The sequence below is a fragment of the Heliangelus exortis genome, chromosome 5 (assembly GCF_036169615.1).
Source record: "Heliangelus exortis chromosome 5, bHelExo1.hap1, whole genome shotgun sequence".
Classification (NCBI taxonomy): Eukaryota; Metazoa; Chordata; class Aves; order Apodiformes; family Trochilidae; genus Heliangelus; species Heliangelus exortis.
Genome location: NC_092426.1, coordinates 14,045,176 through 14,073,055, shown reverse-complemented (window position 1 = coordinate 14,073,055; position 27,880 = coordinate 14,045,176). Strand labels below are relative to the sequence as shown.

Here is a 27,880-nt window from a genome sequence, read left to right as displayed (position 1 = left end):
AAAAACAAAAAAACCAAAAGCGTGGCTAGAACAATATATCTGTAACAAATGCTCAGATATTAAATATTATTTCTGTGCTCACATATCAAAGCAGAGCTCCCTGGATGAAATGCCAATTATGGCTGCAACTTTTTTACATGAAGGACGCCGACTACTGAAAACAAAGTGGGTGGGAGCCGGGGGCAGGGAATCAGCTGGTCCCTCAGACGCAGTAGGAGCTGAGGGGGTGAAGCGCCGGCATCTCTCTTACCCACTTATCCAGAGGGACCTGCGTCAAGGAGCCGGTGCCCTGGTAGAGATCCAGGCTGAGCTGCTCCAAGCTGAGCTTCTCCTGCAAGAAGTGGCCCAGGTACCTCTGCAGCAGGTACCTGCAGGCCCTCTTCTTGATGGACTCCGAAAAAGGCCACGGCATGGCGGCTTGCGCGCCGGGGGCCCCGGGGTCAGGCGGCGGGACGGGGTCTGGGACGGGGTCCGGGACGGGCGGCGAGACGGGGTGCGGGACGGAGGCGAGGCTGCCCCCTCCAGTGGGCGGAGAGAGGGAAGCGAGCAGGAGCCGCCGGGCCCAGCCTTGCCCCTCAGCGCGGGCTAATGCAAGGGTTGCCTGCCGCCCCTCGCACCGCCGGCAGGGCGGCACTGCCTCCCCTCAGGGTGAAGAGGGGCTGACAGGTAGCTCCATCCTCACTCGGACACCCTCGCCGCCATCTTCTTGGCGGCCCGCGAGTGCGAGGGGGCCGCCGCAGACACGCCGCGCAGCAGAACGGTGCGCGGAGCGGGTGAAGGGGACGGGGTCCGGCGGGCGGCCCCCCCCCCCCGCCGCCTTAGGTCTCCGCCGCCGGCGCGGGCAGCCGGGCCGATCCGGGCTGTTTGTCTCCTTCCTCCAGCACGCTCCCCCCCCGCCGAGCGCCGTCACTGGCACCGTGACGTCCGCGCGGAAATGGCGTCGCTGAGCGGAGGAGGCGGGGGCGGAAGCGGCGGCGGGAGGTGTGTGAGGGGGCGGTGTCGCGCCGGAGGGGCTTCCGCTGCCGGGCGGCGCCGGGCCGAGGCGGCGGGTGGTGGCCGGGGCCGTGTCTCTAGCGAGCGGCCCCGGGGGAATCAGTAGAGCGGGTACGTCTCAGCTGGCGGGCCGGGCCGGGCCGGGCGTAGCGGCAGGTGCTGTTGTGTCCGGATACGTTTGGGGTCGGGCGTCGGGGCCTCGGTCACCCGTTGCCGGTGCTGGTAGGTGGGCTGTCGGGGCGCGGTGCTGCCGGAGGGGGTGGCACCTGGTGCCGCCCGCGCTACGCGGGGCAGTGTCGCGGGAGTGCTTCGCGCCTGCTTTATTGTCAGTAAATCGGAGTGACGCGCAGCTCGGTAGCCGGCTCCCGCTTTGACTTCAGCTTGTTAAATTTGTAGGTCCAAGGTGGGATTTGTCAGGAAGCAATCGATCTGATTGAGTGAATGCTTTGCAAATGTGTTGCAAATGGGTTGTTGCCAGCCCCCATTCCCTCCTGGCATCTCTTCTTGGCTGCCGAAGCACTCGGGGCAGCGTCCAAGGGGCTTTCCCGGCTGCCCTGAGGCAGGCTGCCCGGGGGTGTGGGTTACCCGAGGCCTCACGGCGATGCAGGTACCCGAGAGGCAATATTGGAGCCGCTGTGGTAACCCCCAGTGCGCCTCTCCCCTTTTGGTAAAAATTCCTGACAAGGGCCGGTCTGAAATGAACTGGCAGTTGGGCATAAAAGCTGAACAAGAGAACAAAACAAAAAGCTGCTGTTAATACGTCTTTATGGTGTCTGATAACCCATTTAGTTCACAGACTTTTCTATGTCTTTGTTAAATTCACCAACAATAGTTTTTTTTTTTTTCCTAGAGCTATTGATCTCAGTGTTTCCAGGCACGACTTGTATTTCTACTGCATTCCCGATCAGTAAAGTACAGAATTAATTACTGCTGAATCATAACAGTCTTATACAACAGAATGCAAGTTACTTGCATACGAAAAAGCAGCCTCAGTGATACTGGTGGTGCTTTTATGTGCTAATGTAACCTTCTTCAGCATCTGTTCTCAACATCTTCATTTTGGTTCTCTGTACTATCATGAGTCATGGAAGTCACTGGGTCTTATATTTAATGTTTTTCGTTTTTTTGGACAATGTTAATCTGCTTAAGATATGTTTCTTGTTTAATGATGTTTATATAAATCGAGTATAGTGGTCTGTTAAATCTAAAATGTGTTTCCACATGCAGAATGGAGACTGATTGCAAACCTATGGAGTTGTCTAATAATACAGGATTCGAAGAGGATTCTGATTATAGAGACTTTGAAGGAACAGATGTGAAAGACATGAGACTAGAAGCTGAAGCTGTCGTGAATGATGTTCTTTTTGCCGTCAGCAACATGTTTGTCTCAAAAAGCCTTCCCTGTGCAGAGGATGTCGCATATATCAATGTGGAAACCAGGGAAAGGAACAGATACTGCCTGGAGCTCACGGAAGCAGGGCTCAGGGTAAATGGGTTTGTTTACAATTTCTTAAGCCTCTTTGTTTTGAACAATGGTGATGTTCACAAGGTGCCTAGAAAAATACTTCAGTGACACCAAAACAGATTAATTTTATGAAAGCCTGTTCTACGGGTTTTCTCCTAGAAATTGGAACTTAAACTATCTACTTCCAAAAAAGCAAGCAGTTGATGGAAAAAAAACACCAAACCAACAAACTGGCATTTATTTGAGACACGAAATTATGGCTATTAAAACAACAATTTATTATAGGCATGTCTTTGGGTTTCTCGGGTACCCAGACAAGTCAGTAATATAGCATATATACAGTACTTTTTTGCACCATTTGTATTTTTTGTGCAAACACATACATGTAAGACTTCTTTTCAAAGGTCATATGATAGATTTTACTAAGATCCTGAGTTTTGTCCAAAAGGTATTTAAAACCAAATACTGTATTACCACTAAGCGCCATAGTAGAATGCACAGATTGCAATTTAAGTCCAGTTTGTTTTTCTTCTCATGTTATTGTACTACCCTGACAAATTTTGATCTGTTTCCCATTGCAAGGTGATCCTAATCACAGAAATTTAACCAGTGATTTTTTTATTGCAGGTAGTAGCTTATGATTTTGATCAGACTGATGACAGATTGCAAACGCCATACCATGAAACTGTCTACTCCTTACTGGATTCTCTCAGCCCTGCATATCGAGAGGTGTTTGGAAATGCATTACTACAAAGACTAGAAGCTTTGAAGAAAGATAGTCAGTCATGATTTACACAGAAGTGAGGAAGGTTTAAATGCTAGAAGGAAATCTAGTATGAGGCACTAAATTCTTTCTTACAAACATCGCCAGAAACATCTTAAGCTTAATTTCTTGCATTAATACCTAATTTATGCTAGCACTACTCCAATGTTTTGCTACAGTGGATTTGTGTATATCACAATGCTGTTAAAATCCACTGAATTCTAAGATTAATAAACTTTTTTGTTGTAGATGAGCAAGTAAGTTGATTTTTTACAACATTAAAAAAAGTGTTGTTATACAAGACTAAAAAAAACAGCAACTGAATGTTTTATATACAAGTAGTAGTTTTTTGTGTATGTGCATATCGATAATTTTCATATCCACTTTTTAAAATAGAAGCAAACTACTTGGTCTACCCAATTAATGAAAAAATAACTAGGAAAATTGCTGTTCTGCAAAGAATGGAATTTCAGCTTGATTTGCCATACCTGAATCTGTAAATTTTCAGCTTTCTTAACAAAAAAATGGTTCTTGAACCATTGTTCAAGTTGAGCGTTGCTTTTATACTGACAGTAACTGCATTGAAAGCAAGGCTCACTGTTACTTGATCTTTCCTTGTCTATAGCAACCTGCAGCAAACTGCAAGTAATAAATGAGATGTACTGCTAATACATGAATGTATTGTCTGAATTGCAAATGAGTTAAGCACAGAATTAGGATGTAATGGACTACATTTCCTAAAGATGATGTTATATATGTTTTATATATATATATATACATATGCTATACTGTAACTGTTTGAGAGGCTTGGAAGACATTTTAGTCTCTTTACTATTTTGAATGTGTGTTTACATAATGTACAGGATCTACACAAGAGTATTTTTGCTTCAGCTTTTACATTCTATAATACAGTACTTTGGCACTCTGTTTTCCACATTTTCTTCTTCAACAGTGTCCTCTCCTAATGAATGCTAAGTAAGCACTGTAATGTTAATTACAATGGATTGGTTTGAAACCAAAGGTTGTATGAAATTTGCAAAGACTAATGCAAACTCGCAGATATAGCTTGTATTTTCTACATAAAACTGGTACAGATCTCTTTATAAATCTATTGCTCTGCTGTAACCTTTTAAGTATGTACTGAATGGACTTTTTAAAAATTGCAGTTGGTTAGAAATACCAGTACTGTTGAACAAACATTGTGTGATGTTCATACTTTTTGTATTCTTCTATTATTCAGTATTTGTGCATTTTTAGATAAATAATCCTGACATTATGCTGCATGCTTTTGTGACAAGTACATGCAGTAGCTTTTTTTGAGCCACGCTTAGGGGTACATCTGTTCTCATGAAGTCACAGATTCAGGTGACCTCAGTAGAGTTATATTGACTTCTGCCTGCTAAGGATTAGTCATATTAATTGCAGAAGCCTAGTATAGCTTTTGTATAGTTTGGAGGTAACAATGTATAGCTGTTACGAGACAACTGTAGTTAGTGCTTCTGTTTTCCAAACCTTAGTTTTGTGTTTATTATCTTTTTAGGTTGAAACTTCTGGTACTGATCTTCTGCCCTAGGGTATGCTTCCACGCTCTAAAAATTGTTCATAGGCTCTCTTTTGCACACAGGTCTGTGTCATGTGGTTAGTCCTCTGTGAGGAGAATGTACTTTACCAGATTTATATTTGAATATTTTCCCTTGCAACTAATTTATTTGTTTGACTTCAATGACTAAAGCATTAAATAAATGCAGTGGTGTGTTGTCATTTTTTTGGAGGAGTGTGGGTTACTGAGAAGAGAGGAGTGAAAACCAAACTCATCAACCCCATTAAAAAATCTGAACTATCAGATAGTTAACAAGCATGTGAAAATCTTGTGTCTGCTGAAATTTTATCACAAAAAAGCAAGGTAGGTGATTGTTAAGAAAAACTAGGAAAGGAAGTGTTAGAAATACAAGTGGAAAAACACCAAGCTCAGATTATTTCGAGTCTAAAGTATCTTCAGAATGCTTTGTCATTTTGCATGCTTACTGTGAACAGAAGCTGAGAAATGCTTCCAAAACAGGTGTTTCGTAGGTGTTACCAGAAGCAACTTCTGTTTATCTTACTGTACTGCAGTGGTAACTAAAAAATGGTAAAGCTATGTCATTCCACTCTTTGGTTTTATGAGCCTGAAGAAAATGCTCTCCAGGCCCTGTCCTTTGGCATTGCTACCTGTATGGAGGGAGCTTCTCTGAAGAGCTGACAATGGCAAATTTTGTTTAGTCACCTTAGACTGTCAGTTATCATTATCCAAAGAAAGCCCTGTTTGGTCTAATGTAGCTGTAAATCTATGAATTGCCAAAAGAAAAAAAAAAAAAAAAAAAAAAGCCCAAAACCTGCCAGCTGCCTGAAAGGATGTCTAATAACTTAATTAAAGCTATTTTTGTCTCGGCAATACTACATGCATTTTGTACGCTTTGGCGTTTTCAAGTCCGGAGTAAAGTCCCTCATTTACTTGAGTGCTGCTATCCCTGTTTGTCCTAGGACAGACTGAATCAGGTGTAAAAAAAGGGCAGAGATCACACCAAACGCCGCCCATGCTGAGGACGCTCCCCAACGGCGGAGCCGCCTGACGGGAGAGGCCGCGCCTCCCGCCCCGCCCCGCGCCGTCGCGCAGCAACGGGCAGCGTCCCCTGGGCCGGCCGTGGGGATGGCGGCGGAGGCGGTGGAGAGCCGGCGGGTCTTCCTCAACCACCTCGACTCCTACTGCGGCCGCAACATCGGCGAGGTGACTGCCGGGGGCAGCCCGCTGATGCTCCGGCTTCCTCCTCAGCAATCGCTGCTGGGGGCCTCGCCGCTGCCCCACCCGCCCCAGCCCTTAGCGGGGAGGGCCCGCCTGGCCCTCAGCCGGCTGCGCGGCGGGTAGCAGAGCGGAAAACCATGCGGTATCACCAAAAATAGCTGCTGAGGAGGGGAGCTGGGGGAAAGAAGGAGATAGATAAGATAGGAAGGAGAAAGGAAATGAGAGCTAGGAGTGGTAAGTATGGGTAAAGCTGTCTAGGAGACCTCAGGCAACATCAGGTATCACTGGACAGAGAGCACCTCTGATGTGAAGCCTGCCAGAGGCGAGCCGGGTTAGAGAGAAGAGGCATCTAAGGACTCACCAGCACCTTTGACTTTGAGGTGTAGGACAGAAATCAGTACAAAACAATATAGATGATGTCGAGGAGTCCCTAAGGTTCTCAGGGTCAATGGAAAGCTGTTTGCTGAGCTGCATCACCAACATCATCAAGGCTAGTCAGCAGTGGTGGTGTTGTCCTAAGCCCATCAGAAGCTATGTAGGAGTCAATATATATATATATTGCATACAATTGTGTGTCTTGTATATTGCAGTATTTATCCAGATGCGTTATTGGGGCATCACTTGAAAGCACAGAAGAAGAGGAGGTGGAGGAAGATGAAAATAATTCAGCTCCTGCTAGTGGGCCAAAGGAGGGTACCCACTACCAAATAGTGGGGACGCTCTCTAATCCAGAGAACATTAAACCACCTTTTGCAGCAGAAACATATGCAGTAAGTGTCTTCTTTCAGGTTGTCATTAGACAACTTTAGAAATATTGTGAGTCATGTAGAATGAGCTGCATTAATAAAATACCTTTTGTTGCTGCTGGAAGGTGTATACATTTATTTTATTCCTTCTGCTTCCTGGATACTATTGTCTCCTCCCTGCTATGTCTGATACAGCAAATAGTAGAAGGAAGGAACTCAGACTCAAAATAGATATTCTTTAAAAAAATAGATATAAACAGGACACAATCTATCCTGACAATCCACAAGTCTGCTTCCTTTTTCCCTCAAAACATGCATCTCAAGTATCTCTCTTGTTTCCTCTGTGTCTTTTATCACCATTTTAAAGGTAGTGGTTCTGGAATCAAAGTTGGCATCCCTCTTCTCAACTGTTCATTGAAATCAAAAGTTTCACTAGTAGCTAATTGTTATGAGTACCTACATTTTTGTATAAAGATATGTCCAGAGTTTAGTTTAGTTTTTAGAATTTAGCTTTTTAATGTCTTCTCCATGGTGCCAGCTGATCCTTGTTTAAAATACTTGCAAAAGTCAATGGTTTTGCACTGAAAAGATGAATCCCAGAATACTACTTTAAGTTTTACAACTTTTTGAACTATATTAATGTGTACTCTAAATTGGAAGTTTCAGCATTTAATTTACATTTCATCACCTTACTTGTATCTGACATAAAGTTTGACACTAGTCTTGCGAATTATTCTAACACCCTGGTGTTAGAAAACCATTTTCTATCAGTAAGTTAAACTTGAAAATAAAAGTATTTTTGTGGTTTGTTTGGTTTTTTTTCCCTAATGTCAGATTCTAACTTTCTTTATCCCAGGTCTCTTCTCAAAATGAGCTCTTAAGTCACTTGCTTGAGTGTGATGTTATTTTATATAATATCACTGAGGATGCAAGTCAAATTGAGGAAGCAACATGGGCTGCTTCTGGTTAGTATAACTATCAACTGAACAGAAAAATGGTTGCTATACAGTCATCAAAATTTAACATGAATGTATAATGAAAATTATCTGGGATATATACTTTACTGTAACAAAACTGGGCTTGTTGATAGAGAAATGGTGCATGAATTGCTTAATTAATTAGCAAAGGACCATGGAATGCATCTGTAGCATTCACAAGCTAGAGAAGCTGTCATGGAATGGTCCAACACTTTAAATGACATATTTGTGTAGGTAGTTATTTCCCTAAATAACTAACAGCCATCATCTAATTTATTTGTATTGTGAGGTGGGTAGAAAATCTACTCCTGCTATAAAATATTAAAACATTATTTAAATATATAATTATTTGAAAGCGTTTTGACTTAAAGTCCAATAAAAAGTACTGCTAACAGTCTTTCTGAAGCTTTCTCCCAATTGTTATATCCAAACTCTGATGGGCATCTGGAATTTTTTTATGGTGTCAATGCAATATTGCTCTTTACATGGTAGTTAGCCTAAATTATGCTTTCCTGTTAATAGTGTGAATACTTGGATAACATCCTATGTTTCAGAGGCCCTTCCAAAACATAACCCACAGGTTTGGTGTTTTTTTCTTTAAATTAAAATAAGAAAGCTTTACTTGAATTCTGCAGAATTTTCCATTTCAGTCGTGAAAAAACCCACATTTTTATTTTCTTCTAGTACCTCAGCAGTCAATAAAGATGAATAATTTCCTAGTAAAGATTGTTTTCTGCCTCCCCCACCCCATGATATGTAGGTCTATGGAGGCTGTGTTGATTCCCAGTCATTTGATTCTGTTACCATCATTTGTCTATTTGCTTTCTTTTGTGATTTATTTATTTTATTCCTAACAAAATAAAGAGTATTTCCTTAAAAATACGTATCACATGGAACATCATGATATAAATGTCTATACAGAACTTTTATTTGAACAAAAATATAATTTGAGCAATACATTTTACAATAAATTACGTCCTTTGCTTTCATTTAACAGCACTACATGTGGAAATAGAGCATTTTAGAGCACCAAAGTTATTCATCCTCATTTCCACAATAATGAGTTGGGCAAAAAGCAACCTCCCTGAACCTGTAAGTAGTATGAAAACATCATTCCTTTTTAATTGCATATTTCCATTTAATGGAAAATATGTGCTACATTCAATTAAACAAAGAACTTCAGTATATAATTCAACAACAGGTAATAAAATTATTGTCAGCAAGTGTGATTTTTCTCATGATCATTTCATTCTGAACCACTACTTACTGCCAAAATTGTTAAATTTATTCTGCTGGAAAGAGAATTTTAGGCACTGGGTTAAAATCATACAGGCTGATATTAGGGACTGCTTGGACAAAAGGTAAAGACTTATACTAACCAGAATTTGCACTGTCCTACAGTCATTAAAAAATCGCATATTTACTATATATTTAATGCAGTACATATTCAAACCAGTGTATAAACAGACAAATCATAGAACCACAATATCACTTAGGTTGGAAAAGATCATAGACTCCAATGTTAAGTATTGTCAAGAACCATATTGAACACTTTGCAGTTCTCAAATTTATTCTAGCAGAAACTGTGCACATTAATGCAGAGTTTTTCAACTTGTGTAATGTTATATATAATAATCACATTTTTTAAAATACAAAAAGTAGTTAAAATCTTTTTATGTGAAAACTGAAACTGAACCATTGGAATTTTAATAATGTTGGACCCAAAATATCAGAATCAGAAGGTTTGGGAATTTCAATCTAAAACAAATAATATTTTTAAAATATTTTAATAACTTGTTTTAACCATCTAGGACTTTAAAAATTGTTCTAAGGCATGTATAACAGTCACATTTTTTCCTTTGCAGGAAGATCCTGAGGTTCCTTTTACTGATGAAGACTATCGCAGAAGAAAACCTCATCCTAATTTTGTGAATCACATAAATGCTGAAAAACTTGTTCTCAAACTTGGGAAAACTGTATGTAAATACTGTTTTCGTAAAAATAGATTGTTTGGTATTCTTACTTGGAGTATTACCTTAATAATGGAAATTGCCAGCAATTTGAATACATTTTATGAGTATGTTATTCTCTTCATAAATACAGGTTACATCAATATCAAGTATAGAGAAGACAACAATGTCTTTAGAAACATAATACAAATCCCAAATTCTGCCTTTTTTTCCTTAGGTAGTGATTCTATCATGCTTATGTCATTTGAAACTACCCTGTTTCTTCGGTTGTGTGAGAGAGAATTAAAGCTGTGGCTTCTGTGGAGAAAGACTCGAGGATGAAAGAATGTAGAGGAAAGGGTTATTAGTGTACGTTTTAAAGAAATGCAGCACCTGTAGATATTAGCAAGCTATGTTAATATTATGTCTCATTTAAATACATAGGTGTTGTGGCCACACCTAGTATGTTCCTGGGTAGCTCATGCTCTTGGAGCAGATAGTTTGCTTTTATTTCATCCTATAATTCACTTTAAAATCATGGCCACAGAGCTGACCCAGAATAAAGAGATGTTATCACTTCATGTGTTTTAAAACCACTCCTTCTGCTTCCTTTGTTTCAACCTGATTAGATTATTAATCTTACTAGAGAGCAGACTGTGTCTTTCTCTGTGTTTGAATGCTATTGCTAAATGAGTACCAACAGTGGCTCAGATTTGGCTTCCCAAGTCAAGAAAGTTGACTTTGTCATTAGAGATGAAGTACAGTAGAGGTTAGGAAAGAGAACTGGAAGACAATGAAATGCACTGTATGATGACTGTGTCATTTGGTCATTCATTTTGTGCGTTAGTAATCTGCCATAATAAAGATAATTGTATCTTTAATTATAGAGGGGGGAAAACCCCTTTGCTCTGGTTTGATTATACTGCGTATTCTCATGGTCTGCTAGGAAAATAGCACTAGAAATTAAATTATCTTCTAATACTGGTTTAATAATACTGAATGCCAGTAAAATATGGTTACACTTTGAAAAATGTGGTAATATGCTCTTACTTTTACTGTGCTAACAATGGACTTCTAAGAGTATACAATAACTTTCATGCTTGTGATGTCAGAAACACGAAGATTGTAAACACTGTCTATGAAACCTCACAGTAACTTCTGCCATCAGTAACACCCAGATGAACTGTTGCCTCACTTTTTCTGACTAGGCCAAAGCACTGAGTCACTACATAACAAAGCTGTTAGTATAATTAGCTTCTAAATGTTTTGCAGACTGAGTGTGTGTTAAGAAGGCAGTGGAACAAGATGTAGCAGTACACAATAAAGTACTTTGCATCCATACTTCTTGTAGGCCTTTCAAAAGGACCCCAGCTCTAGGGGCAGCATCACTGGGTATTGCTGCCCCTGCTTATTTTCTGTCAGCACTTTGGGACAGAAAATTGTTTACATTTATGTACCTTCTGGTTTATGTTTTTTACTACTTTATAGTAGTAAAAAATATTCAGGGGCATCTGTGCAATGTGCCATCTGTGAAAGAAATCAGTGTTACCACTTGCCTGCAAAAAGCTTAGCATGAGATACTAAGCAACTGTGTCAGTCATGTAGAGAAGATACGGTACCTAAGAATGGTTTCTTAGCCTTGGTATCTGTTACAGAGTGCAATTTAATGGCTGTTGCTGCTTAAAGCAAGACTTCACCCCCCTGAGCTACAGTATATCCCATATATATTTTATTTAAAATTCAGCAAGAGTTGTGATCTAGACATTTTTGCTTTTTACCAATAGCATTTTTTCCACCTTCACCTTAGGGGCAGGGCATTTGGGCTGTGCAGCTTTTTGTAGAGCGAAATCACTGGCTCTGCGGTCCTGCCAAATTCAGAATCCTTGGAGAAATGTCTCCCTACCACACACAGAATTGCTCCTCACCTCTCAGCTCTGTTCTTAGTGACAAGAGCTTAAGACAAGAGGACATGGACTTAAGCTCTGTCAGGGGAGGTTTAGGTTAGATATTAGGAAAGAATTCCTTACAGAGAGGTCGATCAGACATTGGAATGTCTGTCCACCAGGGAGGTGGTGGATTCTCTGTTCCTGGAGGTTTTCAGAAAGAGCCTGAACGTGGCACTCAGTGCCATGGTCTGGTAACCACAGTGGTAGGGGATTAAGGGTTGGATTTGTTGATCTCAGAGGTCCTTTCCAGCCCGGATGATTCTGTGATTCTGTGATTAGGGGCATCACAGTTCCCGAGTCATTAACTTAGACCTGTTTACCACTTCAAGCACTTTATTGGAATAAACCAAAAACAATCCCAGCCGAGGACTTTTTATCGTAGCTAGTGTGACATCTAGTGACTTTACTGAATATTACACAGGAACTTGGAGGTCTTCACCTTGTGACTAAACATCCTGTGTGAAACAGGAGCTTGCCTAAAAGTTGTCTTATTTTAAAAATTAGGTATATCCAGGTCATGTCAAGTGCTACTCTCTCATTTTGCGAATTTTGACGCTAAACAGCTTTTTTTAGAGGACTTGAATTTGGTTCAAAGGTTCAGAGTTAAGTATAGTACTCGGTGCCGAACTGTGATTAGTGTCCACAAGTGGCTACTGCAGAAGCTACTACAAGGTAAATGGAAGAAAATCCTACGTGTTACATTCTTCTTAAGGGAGAAGAGAAATAGCACTTCCTATGCTTTTAACAAGAGGCAGGTTTTTCCTGTTGGGAGACATTACAGCGTGTCTTCTCTTGGGGCATGTTTGCTGCCTGCCTGGTGCAATCCATGGAGCTGCTGCTCTTAGAGAACAGTTTCTGTACATAAGCAAATTAAGTGTGGGAGCTCTCATGGCATCTCTAATGCCTTCTAATTTTAATGTTTCCTTTGATTACTAACAAGCTGTTGCATTCAACTGAGTTAAGACGGTATTTATTACAAAGTTCTAATTTGAAAGTAGATAGATAAATAACACATACACAGATGCAATACAGTAATGTTATCACTTGTCATCTTACATCATGCTTTGTTTATACAACCAAGGGTTGGCTAACAATGTTCTTAGTTTTATGTTTTGGAAAAATTATGAAGATGATACTAAAAGATGCATTTTTTTTTTCCACAAAAAAGTATATCCCAAATCCGGTCATCTATCCTCTCTGCTGGTAAATGCAGGTTCTTTTACATAGTGTTATGTAGATATATAATGCCTATGATATTTACAACATGATGTTTTTTCAACTTAAAATTTTCAAAGTGACTGGTCCTAAATTAAAACACTTAAAGGTGATTTTTAGAGTTTGGTTTGGTTTGATTTGGTTTTGGTTTTGGTTTTGTTCTGTATAAACATCCTCAGTACTGGTCCAAACAGTAGCCTTATGCATAAACAGGCAGCTAGGACAAGCAAATTTATGATACTGTGCATGAGTATGATACTTGATTGTTATAGTTGGTTAGAAAACACCTAAATAGTTCAAAAATTTTATAATTTTATAAATTGCATATTAGAATGAAAGTAAAGCAATTGTAAAATCATTAATCTGGCATTTCCTACACCTGTAGGCAGTCAAATGGAAATATAATGCATTTTAAAAACAGTTTCAATAAATTTAAGAGTTATTTTTCTTAGAAATTGAAAGTAGAAACATGAGTTATCTTGTTAAAATAATCGCTTTATATAACTATCTTACAATTTATTTAACTCAACTTTTTTTTAGAATTTCAGTTCTAAAGTGTAGACAAGTTAATTCTGATTGAATTTTTTGGAAGGAGATATTAGCAATATAACTAATGAAACTACACAATATGCAGCAATAGATCTACCTACAAAATTTAACTTATATAACTTAAGAACTTTGTATATTCAGTACAAAAGTACTCAAGTTTCAGGGTAAGTCAGTATCCCATTTGCATTACCATATTTTTATAAAAACTTCCTTCTTTATTTCAATTCACAGAACCAACGTAAATTTTCAACTTATGTTGTTGCCTCGGGACATCAATATGGATCTGGTGAAGGAGTCCTGCACTACTTTTTCAAGGTAGACATCCAACTATTTTTGAAGGTTAATTTAATATGTAGGGGCAGACCACACTGGAAGTGCATGCATTTTTAGTAGCTTTGATATTGTAAGCTTCAGTGGAAGTATTTTCCTTTTTTTTTTTTTTTTTGCTCTGGATGTTTTTTAGTTTTGTCCATAGTTTTTGAACAGTATCTCCATATGTACTTTAAGTGAGAACATCTGTTGTAACAACAGCATCAGGAAAAATGTCTTTCTTCTCAACATTACATTTTTCTGAAGCATTTATTTTATTTGGGATACAATAGAACAAAGTAACATTTATCAAGATCAAAGAATATTCTTTAAGAAAAAAAATTCTTGTGTTTTTTTGGCTGTTTTTTATTTCTCAAGAATTGCTTACTGTAGTTCCATTGATCATTCCAGAAATGGAAATTTAAACACAGAATATATAGATTTGCCTTATACGCAAATGCTCCTTTTTTTAGCTCTACTGAAGAGTAATATTTTTCTCCTCACTTCATTCTCTATTTGTATTTGCAGTTATGTTGGCTTAGTGATACTCCTAAAATACCTGTTTTTGGAGATGGAAACAATTTTATTCCAACTATTCATGTCCTTGATTTAGCAGCGTAAGTGAAAATAAATTTCCCTGGTCAGCAGCTGATATCTAGCTAGATAACAAATCCAAATCTCTCAGAGGGTACTGAGGCTTTTAAGTTGGGGTGGGTTTGTTTCAGAACCCTAGGTCCTTCTTGCTGAGTTGAACAAAGACTTCTGTTTATTTAGTACCATATGGGCTTTCTGGGAACCTTATCTGACTGTCACAGTGGTGCCATGGCCTTAAGAAATTACCAGCAATACTTGACCTAGAGTGTGATACCAGTTAATTTTCAGAGAACTGGAAATGGATTAGGGACTCTACAGCAGGCTGTTAGTGGCTTCTACAGATGTTGATTTTTATCCTTTGAATTTCTTTCCAAATAAAATATCTAGCTGTTCTTCTTTGCTAAGGAAAATGCATATGAGAATGTCATGCTCTGAAAAGTTCTGCAAGATTTCACAAACTCTTTGTATGACTTCTGAACTGCATCTAACAATGAAGGCCCAGTCTGCTCCTCTAACTACCAGCCCTGGCTGTACTTGCTGTGTTTCAGAGTGTTACAAAATGTAGCAGAACACAGGCCAAAGTCATATTATATACTGGCAATAGATGGATCTATGCACTCTCTTCAAGAATTAATAAAGGTAAGAGTTTGATTTTGTTTTTTCAGGCAACTCTAAGGTAAGTACCTAGGTCTTCCTGAATTATCTTGTGTAGTAAATGACATCATAGAAAATGATTTTTAAATCCTCCAGGACTTCTGTGCTTTGAACCAAATACATTATTTGACTTGATTTTGCAGAAGCAACTTCTTCAGTACTATCATAAAATTAAGTAGACATTTTACCTAAATTCTGGTGAATTGCTATGGGATTTACAGCACTGTAATTAGATACTCTAAATTTAGTCTTCAAGATGTTTCTTTCTGCATTTCGTAGGAAGACATCTTCTCTTTCCAAGTATTTTGAAATTAAACCTAGAAATAGTCTGGATAACACTACTGAGCTATGCACTGGTAGTGACAGTAAGCTAATAAAATATAATCAGGAGACTTAATCATGCAGCTTGAGAAAATGTTATGTAAGGACCAAACATAACAGCCCAGGATGGTTTTTTGTGTGTGTGTCAAAGAATGTTTCATGCAATAGTGTGTTATGGAACATTAGAAGATGCAACTTTGTTTTGGTTCTGATAAATATACAGCCTCTCACTGAAGAGTTGATAGATGAAAAGCTTATCTGTATAAGTGACCATGATGCAATCAGTCAACATTCTTATAGAAGAAGAATAGGTCAGAATAACTTTTGCAGTTGTACTCAGCCATAGGAAAAAGCGTTACATAAAAATTAACACAAAAGACATTAAAAATATCAAAACCTTAGAGGATAAGGTTTGGTAGGATAAGACACTATTGAAATATACATTCTTAGCCAGAGAAGGCCATTGCATGCTCCTTATTAAGAAAAGTCTGGGAGAGAAAATGCAAACCAGCATGGTTAAACTGTAGTTTGAGAAAAACAAAACGGCAGGCTTCAAAAAGTTCTAGTTATGTCTAGATGGAAAATAAAGATGGGAAGACTGGAAAAGTGCATGAAAAAGAAAAACCTTGAGAGTTACTTAAATATACAGCAGCTATTTCTAGATTAGGAAGTCTCTGAACTGAAAACAGTTGAAGATTAGAAGTATGTCTGTGAGAATCATACATGCTGTTCCCATTCTTACTTTCATTTCAGCACCCACTAATTGAAATCATTGAAGACAGGATGCTGGATTATATATACATTTGATCTGAAGCTGTAAATTTTAATGTAAAATTTTATGTAAAATATGTAAAACGTCAATTTTAATGATTTTATAGAATCTGGTGGGGTTTTAAATCTAAAGGAGTAACTGTAGAAGGAGGCTGTAGGAGTAACTAACAATTTCTGTCTGATGATGAAATGAAAGTGTTATATGGAGAGTTATTGGTGGCCTCAATCTGAAAACCTTTCCCAATTGTTAACAGAATTAAACACTTCAAGAGCCTGAAGTGATAATTCTGGAAAATAAATAGGTCTCCAATTAGATATTAAGCAGTAGGAAGCTGTAAATAGATCAAAGAACTTTGGAACACTTTTCTGTGGTTAGAAATTGGCTAGTTTTGTGTTGGTTTTTTGTTTTTTTTTTATTGTAAGTACTAAAGAGGAATTATATAGCCAAACAACGGTGTTTGATACTAACATTAAAGGCAGTATACAGTTCTTTGATCTGTCTATTTCAAATCAGAATACTGATTTTAGTGAAACATGAAATTTAAAGCATGGATTTTATCCATAGATATCCTGTTCAAATTTTTATAAAAACCTGATTTAGAATCATAGAATCATCAAGGCTGGAAAAGACCTTCAGGATCATCAAGTCCAACTGTCAGCCTTAGATGACCATAGCCACTAACCCATTTCCCAAGGCAGCACATCTACCCATCTTTTGAACACCCTCAGGGACAGCGACTCCACCACCTCCCTGGGCAGCCTGTTCCAATGCTTTGCCACTCTTTCAGTCAAGAAATTTTTCCTAATATCCAATCGGAACCTCCCCTGGCACAACTTGAACCCATTCCCACTTGTCCTATTGGCAGTCACTGGGGAGAAGGGGCCACTCCACCCCTACCCCCACCTCACTACAACCTCCTTTCAGGTAGCTGTAGAGAGAAATAAGATCTTTCATAACGCAAAGGATTTCATAAATGTTTTTTTTTTTTTGCATGACAGTGTATCAGTAAAAATGTTGGACCAGGAAAAATTGAGAAGATTCCAATAGAGGATGCATTCCTGAGCAAAGACTTAACAGTTAGTACTTTTCCCCTTTTATTACTTTAAGTAGAGGATATAAACTTAAACGTATGATACAGTGAAATATGTAATTGCTTTTTTTAATTTCAGTAGAAAAATGTAACCCTGAAATATGCTTGAAAAGATTTACAGTGAGCTTAAATTAGAAAATAAAAAACCTGCAGTTTAACAATCATAGAAGAGACAGACTATGCACTGAGCATACTGCAACATTCTAATGAAACCTACACAAATGATTTAAAAAGTTAATAATGAGGTGCTATTAAGGTTGGTGAATGCAGCATACATAATGTTATATTCATCTGTTTATCTGGAGTAAAGTGTTCATGGGAGAAATAAATTACAACCCTGGTAGTTTTAAGATTGTGCCTGATAAATTTATGAAAGAGATTATTCACTGCAATATGAAACCTTATAGTGAGCAGAATAATTATTTAATTGTTCATGTTCTAATAGTTCATAAGAATACTCATTGAAAATGTTTGTATGTTTTAAAAGCTTAAAAATTTGTTTTGCTGTGTGTGCAAACCTTCTTTCTCTGTGTTTTAATTCTGTATATTTTCACCCCTCCACACCCTCTAACAGTGTTAGAATGCATAGCTTAAGTCTGAAAAATAAACATAACTTTGCTCTCTCAGCAAATGCATTTGGATATGTTGCTTGTAAACCTGCGAATGGAATCTGCGTATCTGAAAGAGTTGTTCAACATTAAGTGGGTTTCTCAGGCAGGACTGGTGGAGAACATTGAACAGATCATCAAGGAATACAAGCAAAGTCGAGGATTACTGGTAATGGTTTGGTGTTTCCTATTTTAAAGTGCTCCGTTCTTTTTTCTCAATAAAAATGGTTTTATAAACACAAGTTTTAATTGCTTCAAGTAAAAACACATGGAAGACTGATACAGATGCAAAATAAGTGGACAAAAACCTGAAAATTAAATTTAAGAAGTTAAAAAGTATGGATTATTATTAAAACAATAATCATTACATTTTCTTTCTTTTATGCCTAACACTGGATGCCTGTAAATGCAAATAAGCTTCCTGATGGAGAAGCTGCTGTTCTGAAACCAGTCTCTTTATGCAATATATGGCATTATTGAGATACTTTGCTCTAAGAGCTCAATAACTGTATCTTTTATTTAAGCTTTTTATAATACTTAGTAGTTAGGTGAGTATTTTGCTTCCTTCGCTGTATTTAGTGATCCAGGATGTTCAATTGCAATGTAGCTTTCATTCTACCCTACTTTGTTGTGTAATGTACTGGAGCAATTTTGCTTTCTATATTAGCTTAATATTTAGAACTTCTGTATTCAAATGTGTAAGGAAGTAGTTATTGAAAGGTGCAGAAAAATGCTTGTGTACATTCAAGTACTGATGGGCATGACAGACCTGTTCAGCATGTTTAAATTTTCTTCAGACTTCAAGAGGGTTCAGGAGGTGTAGAACTAAACAAAATACTGTCATTTTAAAGATTGTTCATTAAAAGTCCCTGCATACTTTTGAAAGAATTACCATATACATGTTTGGTTTAAACCACTGCATCATGTTACAGAGTCATGTAACTAAAAAAATTCTACAAAAGATAGACATACTGAGTGGTAAGGAGAGAGGAGGCTGAATTAGGACAGGACGTTAATGATGCTGAGTTTGTTGCATAATATATTTTATGAGTGTATCCTGGAATCTTAGTTACATGTACTCATCCCCAGGCTAGGTAGGCTGAAATAAGAAATCAGTAACATCTTAAGATTGTGATGAATCTGAAAATTAGATCAAAATAACCACTTAAATGACAGCAACTCCACCTCAGTTGGGAAATAATGCTGTTGCATGTGTATCTACCACCTCATTCCAAAATTCACCATATTCTATCTGTGGTGTTGTGTTTTGTCTCTTTTGTTTATTCAAACACTAATAGTGCCACTATAAATTGGCCTGTGAGTCCACTGAATAGAAGTGTGCTTTTTCTCCAACGGTGAAGTTGTACTTTTAAATTAACTGTGTTACTCAAAGCCTGTGAATGATACAGGAGATATTCCCTGAGAAAATATGTACTAGTTGTGAATAAAACTAAAATATATTTTCAATGCTAATTATAATATTTATTACTTCCTATTATTTATAGTAAAAAGTGTTCGTTTTACATAAAAAATATATGTATTGTTTTAATATTATTATCTTTTTTTTTTTCAGCCTCTGAAAGTTTACATTCATGGTCCTCCTGGTGCTGGCAAAACTAGTGTTGCTGAAGAGCTCTGCAAACATTACAAGCTACATCACATTAAGATAAGAGACCTGATTTCTGAAACAATAGAAAATCTGGTGCGTTATTGTTTTCTAGAAATGTTACTTTAATATCTGTAATTTTAAAATCTTTTACTTAATTTAAAAACTAGTTTTAATTCCATTATTTTAGAATGAAAATATTTCTTTTCATACTGGTAACTTCTGGGAGTTGTACTGAGCTCTTTTTAAAGACTGAAGGTTGCTCAGTATCTCACTGTCCAGGAGCACAGGTTAAATTGTTGTGTTTTTTTCTTTTTATTATATGTATGTATAAAATAAATTTGGTTATGAATTTTTTGAGCCTATTTTTAATCTTTTGTTCAGGAGAAAGTTGTGGCTTCTAAGGAACAGGAATCTGACGATGTGGGAGAAGAGGAAGATATTGAAGAAGAGGAGGATGAAAATACAGAAGATGTACAGGAGTTATTAGCTGTAATAAAAGAAAACATGGAACAGAATGCAGGTAGGAAATACAAAGGGCTGAGGTGTGATTTAGGTAAATAAAATTTGCAACCTATGCAAATTGAAAATCAGGAAGCAAAATGGTGCTTTACAACTTTTACGTCCTACTAAAAGCAATATTCATGCCCTGTCCATTTGTATTTATCTTATTTAAAAAACAAATACAGTGTTTTACATTATATATCTTGTATATTAAAAGACATATATTATAAAATAATTTCAGATCTCTCTTTTCCATAAACTAGGTACCTATTAATCTTCTTTGTGTCTTAGGTCAGCTAGATGATCAGTATGTTCTTAAATTTCTGAAGGATAAGCTCAAATCAATGCCTTGTAGGAATCAGGGATATGTTTTAGATGGGTTCCCAGAAACCTATGAGCAGGCACAAGATCTTTTTAATTGTAAGTACTGCTACTTTTGATTTTATTGATGCTCTTGGTTTTACTGCTGCTTATGCTGCCATTATCATTATTGTTCTCAGTGTCGTATAAGCTGAAGTGCATCAGCACTGTAATGACTGAAGTGCAGGACACAAAAAAGTTCTTTTCACATGGTACTTAAAATGTAGGAGGGATTTTAACACACCTTATTTAACTTAAGCACAAGATAATTTTCAGACTATCCTTGCTGGCAAGGTAATAAGCAAATGCACAAATATGGAGAACACTTTTTTTTTTTCTGTGTTGATATACTCCACCCAAGGAAGACACACAGCTGAGTTTCTTCATAATATTTAAGGGCTACCTAATGAGGAGATCCAGCCAGAGCAGCAATAAATGTTTTGTGATCCAGTTTAGCATGAGTGTATTAGGTCAGATACAGTAGATATGACTTAAGAGGAGCTCTGTGACATAGATTTCAAATTGTGAGCAAGCATTGTCCATACATTAAGACCAAGAATCATCTCCGTATGTAAATTACATCATGTGATTTTAAGGAAAAAAGAACTCAGTCTTGTTCAGCTTAATATGCTGGGCTATAAATTGTCATGCTCAGCTGCTCCTCTTCAGGTCATTTTATTGACTATTCAGAATAACAGGTACTTAATGGCACAAACACTTCTAACCATACTACTGTAAATCATTTTGACTCACTGTTCTGAGCCCTGTCTGGTTTTGGCCGAATATTGTACTTGGCAGGGGGAACAGCCAGGGTCAGGGCAGCAGTTTTAAAATTTAACACATTTTAAAATTCTTTATGCATATGCATACTTCTGCTGTATAAGCAAGCAACTATTAAGTGTCCCAAGGTAGGATTCTGTGGTGGCTGGCAGCATGAATTACTGAATTATCAAAACTGGTGTCCAGGTTTGATTACCATCTATAATAGATATACATTTAGTGTCATATGAATATGACAGAAAGGCCTGTATTTGTACTGGGCACATTTTTAGCAAATATAATAATTATGTTGTTTCAAATGCAAATGGCAGTAATCTCTTTTATTTTAGTGGAAAGTGAAGATGAAGAGGAAGCCAGAGGCAAAATTCCCAAATATGATAAACTAACGATACCTGGTAAGTTTGATAGATTTCTTTTTAAATGGAGGATTTTTCAAATGCTGCTGCCACCAGCAGAGTCTAAAATATCACTCCATCTGTTCATATTTAATTATACATAAAAAAAATACCCGAGGCTTGTAATGATGCTGACCTCTTATTTGAAAGTGAACAATTAATCAAAATGAAGGGTTTTTTTCAGCAGGTAGGTGTTTTTATTTCTACTGCTATTTGATTTCTTTATTTTTAAATTTAGTTTAATTCAGCAGAATTAAACTAAATTAAACTCACCTTTATTTGTGAGATTAAAAATCACAATACACGGTGATGACTTTTGATGACTTGACAAGCAAGTATGTTGTTAAATTTTCAAGTGGTACTTGGTATTTTGGCTGCACCATTCATAAGAATTTTTTGTCTTCCACCTCCTTCTTATATGCACTGGCTGTATGATAGCTTTCTTAAAAAATCTGAACTACATTTCATTGCTGTAATTAAATGATAAAATTTTGTACTGCTTGTTGCAAAAATAGCCTTGTTGATAGTGCTACAAAAGAATTTGGTGAAGTTGGACTGTATAGTTTCTTCATACCTAACTCTTAGTATTGTTGGATTGCTCTAACTGGAGAAGTTGAATATAAGTATTTGATCATTAAATTCTCTGTAAAGATTGTACAATTTACAATGTTTTATGTTCAACCATGGTTTAAAATTTATAATTTACCCAAAATAGCTAAAAAAGAGGGAAAACAATAATATGTGAGCACTGGTGACGTTTTTTTCTTTACAGAATTTGTTATTTCTTTGACTGCATCTGATGAATTCCTTGTAAACAGAATAATAAACCTGCCAGAGAAAATTGTTGCTGGAACACATTATACCCAGGACCGGTTCCTGCCATCTCTCAGTCAGTTCAGAGAGATAAACACGGACGATAAGACTGTTCTCAACTATTTTGATGAACTTGAAATACATCCTCTGCTTATTGGTATGAAATAATAAAATTAGGGGAAGAACATGAATTTAAAAATTTTGTAGTTACAAATTTAACACTTGTGAAGATCATATAGTAGCTGTACATGTAAAGCAAATATATTAACACTGCAGAATACATACACAAGAAGGATTTAATTATATACCTGCAAAAATATGTCTATACTAATAAGGATTCTAAGTTGTCCTCTTAGATTTAGACTGTTTTAATAAATAAGGGGTTTAATTGTTCATTTTTGTAAACGTAAGAAATGGTAAATATTAAAGCTTGTTGCAATCGATTGGGCATATTCTTATCTTACACAGTTCTGGATACGCAAGTATCCATAGAATTAAGTACCATCAGATTAAGGAGAGAGCCAGCTACTTTCTCTGTCATATTCTGAAGGAATTTAGTGGGGAATAGTTAAAAAATAGTTTAAAAATCGTGCTTGATTTGTTAAATATTGATTCAAATTAATAAAATATTTTTTCTACCTCAATTTTAGAAAACCATAACATATGGCTTTATGAATTGCTTTTGATTGGTTTTTTTTTTCTGAATCTGAACTATGATTAGTACAAAGGCATAGGCTTCAAATTTCTAGAAAACCCTACTTTGATACAGTTACTTACTGCATGAAATCTGCAAGTCAGATACCTTGGGTCTTGTTTTTCTCATCTCCAAATCAAGGATGGTAGCACAGGCATGTTAGATCATCTACTAAAGAGCATGTTACAGTTACAACAAAAATTTCCTTTGACAATTTTAATTTATTAATTCATTTTCTGGTGATCTTCTCTCTCAATTCTATCAGTAATAGCCTCATTTTTTATATAAAAAGTATTTATTTTTAGGATAAATATAGTTAGTTATGATTGCTGTAATATTTGCCTTGTAATGTGGTTTGGCCACTTAAGAAAATTTGCAGAAAAAAATTGTAGAAGCTATGGACTGCTTGACATAGAGCATGTATTATTCTTTTCATCTGCAATGTTTCAGGAATGTAATTCCTTAATTTTTGAAAGCTGTAAAAGAAATTTTATCAGGTAGAATTATGTTATCTTTCTCCTCCATTTATTAAGGTCCAGATCCCAAAAATTCTTGTAATAATAGAGTTAGTGTTAGCTATGTTATGCCTGACTTAATGATAGGAAATAAATGGGAAGCATGCTTTGGCAATGGGTTTCAAAATAACTTCAAAAAGCTGAGGGAGAAGGGATTACTGGATTCTCATGTAAATTCTGTACCGTAGTTGTTCTGGTTTTTCCTTTTCCTCTGTTTGCTCTCCTTAGCCATTTCTGTGCATTTACATCTCCAGGCCCTTAGCACTGAACAAGCACTTTATCTCTGTATTCTCTGGGTACCAGAAATGCCCCCTTTTCCTCTTTTCCGTGTATGTTTCTATACCCTTTCTGCCAGACAAACTGCAACTGATAAACAGAATAGTTGCAAAAGTTACTTTACTATATTTTCCCTTACATCATCTTAAAACCAAACTATTTTAGCTGAAACTAGTAAAGAAAAGCAGATGTAGAAAACTTCATTTTGTCTAGCAGAAAACTGATGCTTATAAGCAACTGAAAAAACAAAATATTGTATGTGAAAATTCAAACAATGTGAACACATTAGGTCTTGCAGTTATTACTGATGTCCATTGATAATTGACAAAAGTCTTGAAAAGTTCTCTCCTGTATTGTTTAAAAGATGTAGCCAAATTTGAAGATCCTGAGAACAGATTAATTATAAAAGAAATCTCCAAAGAACTTGGGGAGCCTCGAACTTACGGTTTGACAGATGAAGAAAAGGAGAATTTGGAACGTAAGGCAGCTGAGGAGCGCCTTGTCAAAGAAGCTGAAGAAAAAGCTGAACGAGAGCGTAAAGAAGCTGAAGAAAGGGCTGAAAGGATGGCAAATTGGGAGGAATGGGTAGGTTAATACCTATTTTTGGGAATCCATTATTATTTATGTTTTAGGTATCTTCCAGCATTTCATTATGTAAACACACTTGGAAAGTGTGGCATAAATTCTCTTGTTCCTTACATCATACTCTAAATCTTGGTTAGAGGATCTTCACAGTGCATTTTGAAGACCAACCTAAAAAACAACAACATATATATATACATATATATATATTTGTTACAGACATGGCATTATTTTTTGCATGTTGGCATCAGCATGTCTTTAATATAATTTTATGATACTCTTCTTGTTGTTACGCTGTAGTGCTTTTATTTTACCATTCATAAATATCTTCTATAATCAATCATGTTTTTCCATAACCAGTCTTCCAGACTTCTGCAGTTTGCTCACTTCTAAGGAATCGATCAAATCTTAATTATTATGACATTCAAACAAGGTTTTTAACTCAACACTGATCAATATTCCAGTCTATATTGCAAAAATGTTTCTGAGCCTTCAAGAAAAGCACCTTTGACAGCTGAGTCCTCAGTTTAGTAAGAACTACCTTACTGTACAACTACACCCAAAGTCAGGTGGTTTTACCAGAAGGCAGTCTTCTTCTAGAACTGTTTAAAAACTAAGGGATCATTCTTCAGAAAAATCCTTTTTTAAAGTTTGACTACCCACATGCATCTAAGGGGAAATTATATCCTAATATTACTCACTTTTAAAGAAGCATTTGCATTGCCCTGATGTTGGCTTTTAAATAACTTGTCTTTGTTATCTCTATGCTTACTTACAGCTTCATTCAACATTAAATAGCGTTTTGTATTCTCTACAAAATGTCTAAATAAATAGTATGGGTATTTGATACATTTTTAGCTATATAACAATCCAAAGTCATCTAACTTTCAAGAGAGCAAACTCTGCATTATTCAAGCTAAACTAAGTGTTTAAATAAAATTCATGTATAATATTATCCTTCTAAGTAGGCAGATGTCCAGGAAACCTAATCAACTATTGATTTGTCCTTGAGACTGTAGATTATCTGTTGTCTCAAAGCAGTGACCAAAGCTCACTTGCAGGATTCATTCAGTAGCACTACTGGATTGAATGAATAAGGTAGATATCTTTCCCAGATATTGGTATATGGTTTTATCTGAACATCAGTTTTGCATTATGCTTTGAGCAAAGAAAAGCAGTCTTAAGAGTATCATCTGCTTATTGTATCTAATATGACTCAGACTGTTGATGAATAAAATGAGAAGTGGAAACAGTACAAATGTTTATGAGTAATATTCTGTCTAAAACTACTGCAGCTAGGCATAGTATTAAATGGAAGAAAAACTCATAGTAGCTTTATTTCCTCAGCCCTCCTGATTGTTGAGTGTAATAATTGCATTTGATTTAACCTGAATTCAATAATATATATAGCTAGTGTAAACAGATGTAATTCACTGTGGGTTTAGTTTACTTAACCCTCACCCCTCCTGAAAACTGACATAAAGGAAATAAAACCAAATCAAAGGAAGCAATCCAAATCAACCAAGCAGGCCAAAACCAATTTGCAGATATTTAGTAGTCATGTCTCTCTTCTGAGTAAAAATATTCTCCTTCTCCTCCCATCACTCAAAGGATTCTCAAAAAACCATTTGTATTTGCAGTACTATTTTGTGAAGTGATACAGTGTATTCCAACCATTTTGCCAAATATCTTATGGAAAGAGGACCACTGGAAGATTTCAGAGTAAGCCTCCTTTTAGGTGTTAAAGAGATAAGAATAAAATACTTTTACTAAGCTTTTTTTTTTTTTTTTTTTTTTTCCCCACGTTCAATCCTTTGCCCTCAGTCTGCTGAGTGGCCTAAATTTAATAAGCAGTTAATATTTTTTCCTGTCAGGCTGCCACTATTATTTAGTGAAGTGCTGTTGAATAGCTGTTATAAACCCTTTTCTTTATGACTTTGTTCATTATTTGCAGAGCAAAACTCGTGAGGAAGTGAAAAGACAAGAACAAGAGTTATTGGAAGCCCAGTCCCTTCCACTACGAAACTATTTAATGGCGAATGTCATGCCAACACTTATCCAAGGGATAAATGAATGCTGTAGGATCAGGCCAGATAATCCAGTCAATTTTCTGGTAAGTTGATTACAGTTTGTTTCTTAAATATGTTTGAAAAAGCTTAATGAAAATATTCATGTAGAGCCAAAGAACCTCTGTTAACATAAGGTCTTGAATTATTTTTCCCCAATGTCACACTAACAATTAAGTAAGGGACACTATCTACAGTTCTGGTGAGCAGTATTTCTGGTGAAATCTAAAACCCAAGCAACTACTCTTTATGCCTTAATACTGAGTATCAAGTTAGGGCATAATCCAGCTTTGCTAATCAGTACCTGAATCTCTTGCTCTTCCGTGTGTGCACTCTGCACCCACCCTGCCAGTTTGCTGTGCCATGAAGGCCTGCAGAAGGTTGGGCATCACTCTCTACCCTACTTAAACCCCTCTAGGCACAACAGAACATGTCACTGTATTGATGAATGGAAGCTCTTTGGTAATTCCCTTTACACTAATACAGATGCATTAATGAGTTAATTCTATAAGGCATTCATAGAAGAATTCTAGTTGCAAAAGACCTCAGGAAGTTACCTAGTTCAACTTTTGGCTGAAAGCAGGGTCAGCCTTGAATTCAAACAGGAAGTCAGACTCAAAAGTTATTGCTGTACTGCTGTTCTTCCTGCACATCCTAAGAAAGTTATTAACAAGCTTTCACTCTTTAAATGAAAGAAACATTTTATTAACTAAGCAAAAGCTTAAAATGAAAGCATCAGTGTTGTGTGCCACTTCAAGCACTAATGAATGCTGAATTGTTCCAACCCTTTTGCTTACTGGTGGGTAACAATTTATACCTGTAGGAGCATGAGATCTTCCCTACTAACTACATAACTTTCAAAACTTTGAAAGTTCAGTATTATCTACTCTTCTGGGTCCAGAAATCAGGCCTTAGGGTATTCCATAGGACTTTTCATGGAATGACAAATACTGTCATAAATAGTTCACTTCTTTCTCTTACCCTATGACAGACATGAAGTAACTGCTTCCAAGGGGGAAAATGAGGTGATGGTGTTTTGGATGGTATTTGTGGGAAAGAGGTTTCTCCGACGTATCTTCCAGAAATTACACTTTAGAACCATTAATACTTTCCGTAATTCTGTTTGAAGCAATGTTATACACTGTATTTTTCTCTGTTTTGTGTAAATTTTAAAATTGGAGACTTGTGACTGACTAACTTTGAAAATCTTCTGTTTGTAGGCAGAGTATCTCTTGAAGGTCTGTCCTGATATTGAATGAGATAAATATTGAATCCTAACAGCTGTTGAAATTGTGAAGTAGAAAAGGGTAACATTCCTAATGCATTTTAAATAAATATACTTAGCTTCTAATATTTTGTTTAGACTTATTGTGCAATCTCCATTTTTATTTCTCTTACTATACTATACTATACTATGTTGTGTTGGGGTTTTAGTATCCCTTCTAAAAATGTACAATTTACTGCATGTATTAATACATATATGTGCCTGTGTTTCATGACCATTTGAAACTGTGAATTTGTTCTCTCTTCAGAATGTTCTATCTGGATTTTTTTCAGTT

General features: G+C 36.9%; 3 protein-coding genes across 10 annotated transcripts in view; 2 read left to right on the top strand and 1 right to left on the bottom strand.

Moving 5' to 3' along the window:
* The window catches only part of ATG2B (autophagy related 2B), a 44,977-nt gene extending 44,071 nt beyond the window's left edge, over positions 1–906 (bottom strand). For 5 of the 7 annotated variants that reach the window (XM_071745657.1, XM_071745656.1, XM_071745654.1 and 2 more), the window contains exon 1: positions 251–891. In XM_071745657.1, the coding sequence (XP_071601758.1) occupies positions 251–412 (162 nt within the window). In that variant the 5' untranslated portion in view covers positions 413–891. Of the gene's footprint in view, positions 1–250 lie in introns of all 7 variants that reach the window. The other 2 variants (XR_011726231.1, XM_071745655.1) reach the window with 2 other exon arrangements.
* Positions 907–965: 59 nt separating this feature from the next.
* GSKIP (GSK3B interacting protein) lies at positions 966–4,982 on the top strand. Of its 2 annotated transcripts, none has more exons than XM_071745667.1 (3): positions 966–1,104; positions 2,221–2,479; positions 3,086–4,982. In XM_071745667.1, exons 2-3 carry the CDS (start codon positions 2,222–2,224, stop codon positions 3,245–3,247), a joined length of 420 nt encoding a protein of 139 aa, XP_071601768.1. In that variant the 5' UTR covers positions 966–1,104; position 2,221; the 3' UTR covers positions 3,248–4,982. The 2 variants fall into 2 exon arrangements, with proteins under 2 accessions (XP_071601768.1, XP_071601769.1); XM_071745668.1 differs by having other exon boundaries at positions 993–1,215.
* A 778-nt stretch (positions 4,983–5,760) lies between these two features.
* On the top strand, positions 5,761–27,672 carry AK7 (adenylate kinase 7). The gene is made up of 18 exons (XM_071745665.1): positions 5,761–5,985; positions 6,591–6,770; positions 7,603–7,711; positions 8,721–8,815; positions 9,589–9,699; positions 13,614–13,697; positions 14,220–14,308; positions 14,834–14,924; positions 17,031–17,108; positions 17,750–17,899; positions 19,304–19,432; positions 19,721–19,859; positions 20,132–20,260; positions 21,310–21,375; positions 22,148–22,345; positions 24,038–24,258; positions 26,210–26,368; positions 27,542–27,672. The coding sequence occupies exons 1-18, from the start codon at positions 5,908–5,910 to the stop codon at positions 27,578–27,580; spliced, it is 2,145 nt and encodes a 714-aa protein (XP_071601766.1). The 5' UTR covers positions 5,761–5,907; the 3' UTR covers positions 27,581–27,672.
* The last annotated feature ends 208 nt before the right edge of the window (positions 27,673–27,880 follow it).

Coding starts and splice junctions, on each gene's coding strand:
- GSKIP (XM_071745667.1), top strand. CDS start 2,222: ATGGAGACTGATTGCAAACCTATGGAGTTGTCTAATAATACAGGATTC. Junction 2,480..3,085: donor TCACGGAAGCAGGGCTCAGG/GTAAATGGGTTT, acceptor TTTTTATTGCAG/GTAGTAGCTTATGATTTTGA.
- AK7 (XM_071745665.1), top strand. CDS start 5,908: ATGGCGGCGGAGGCGGTGGAGAGCCGGCGGGTCTTCCTCAACCACCTC. Junction 17,109..17,749: donor TCCTGAGCAAAGACTTAACA/GTTAGTACTTTT, acceptor TTGCTCTCTCAG/CAAATGCATTTGGATATGTT. Junction 22,346..24,037: donor AATACATCCTCTGCTTATTG/GTATGAAATAAT, acceptor ATTGTTTAAAAG/ATGTAGCCAAATTTGAAGAT.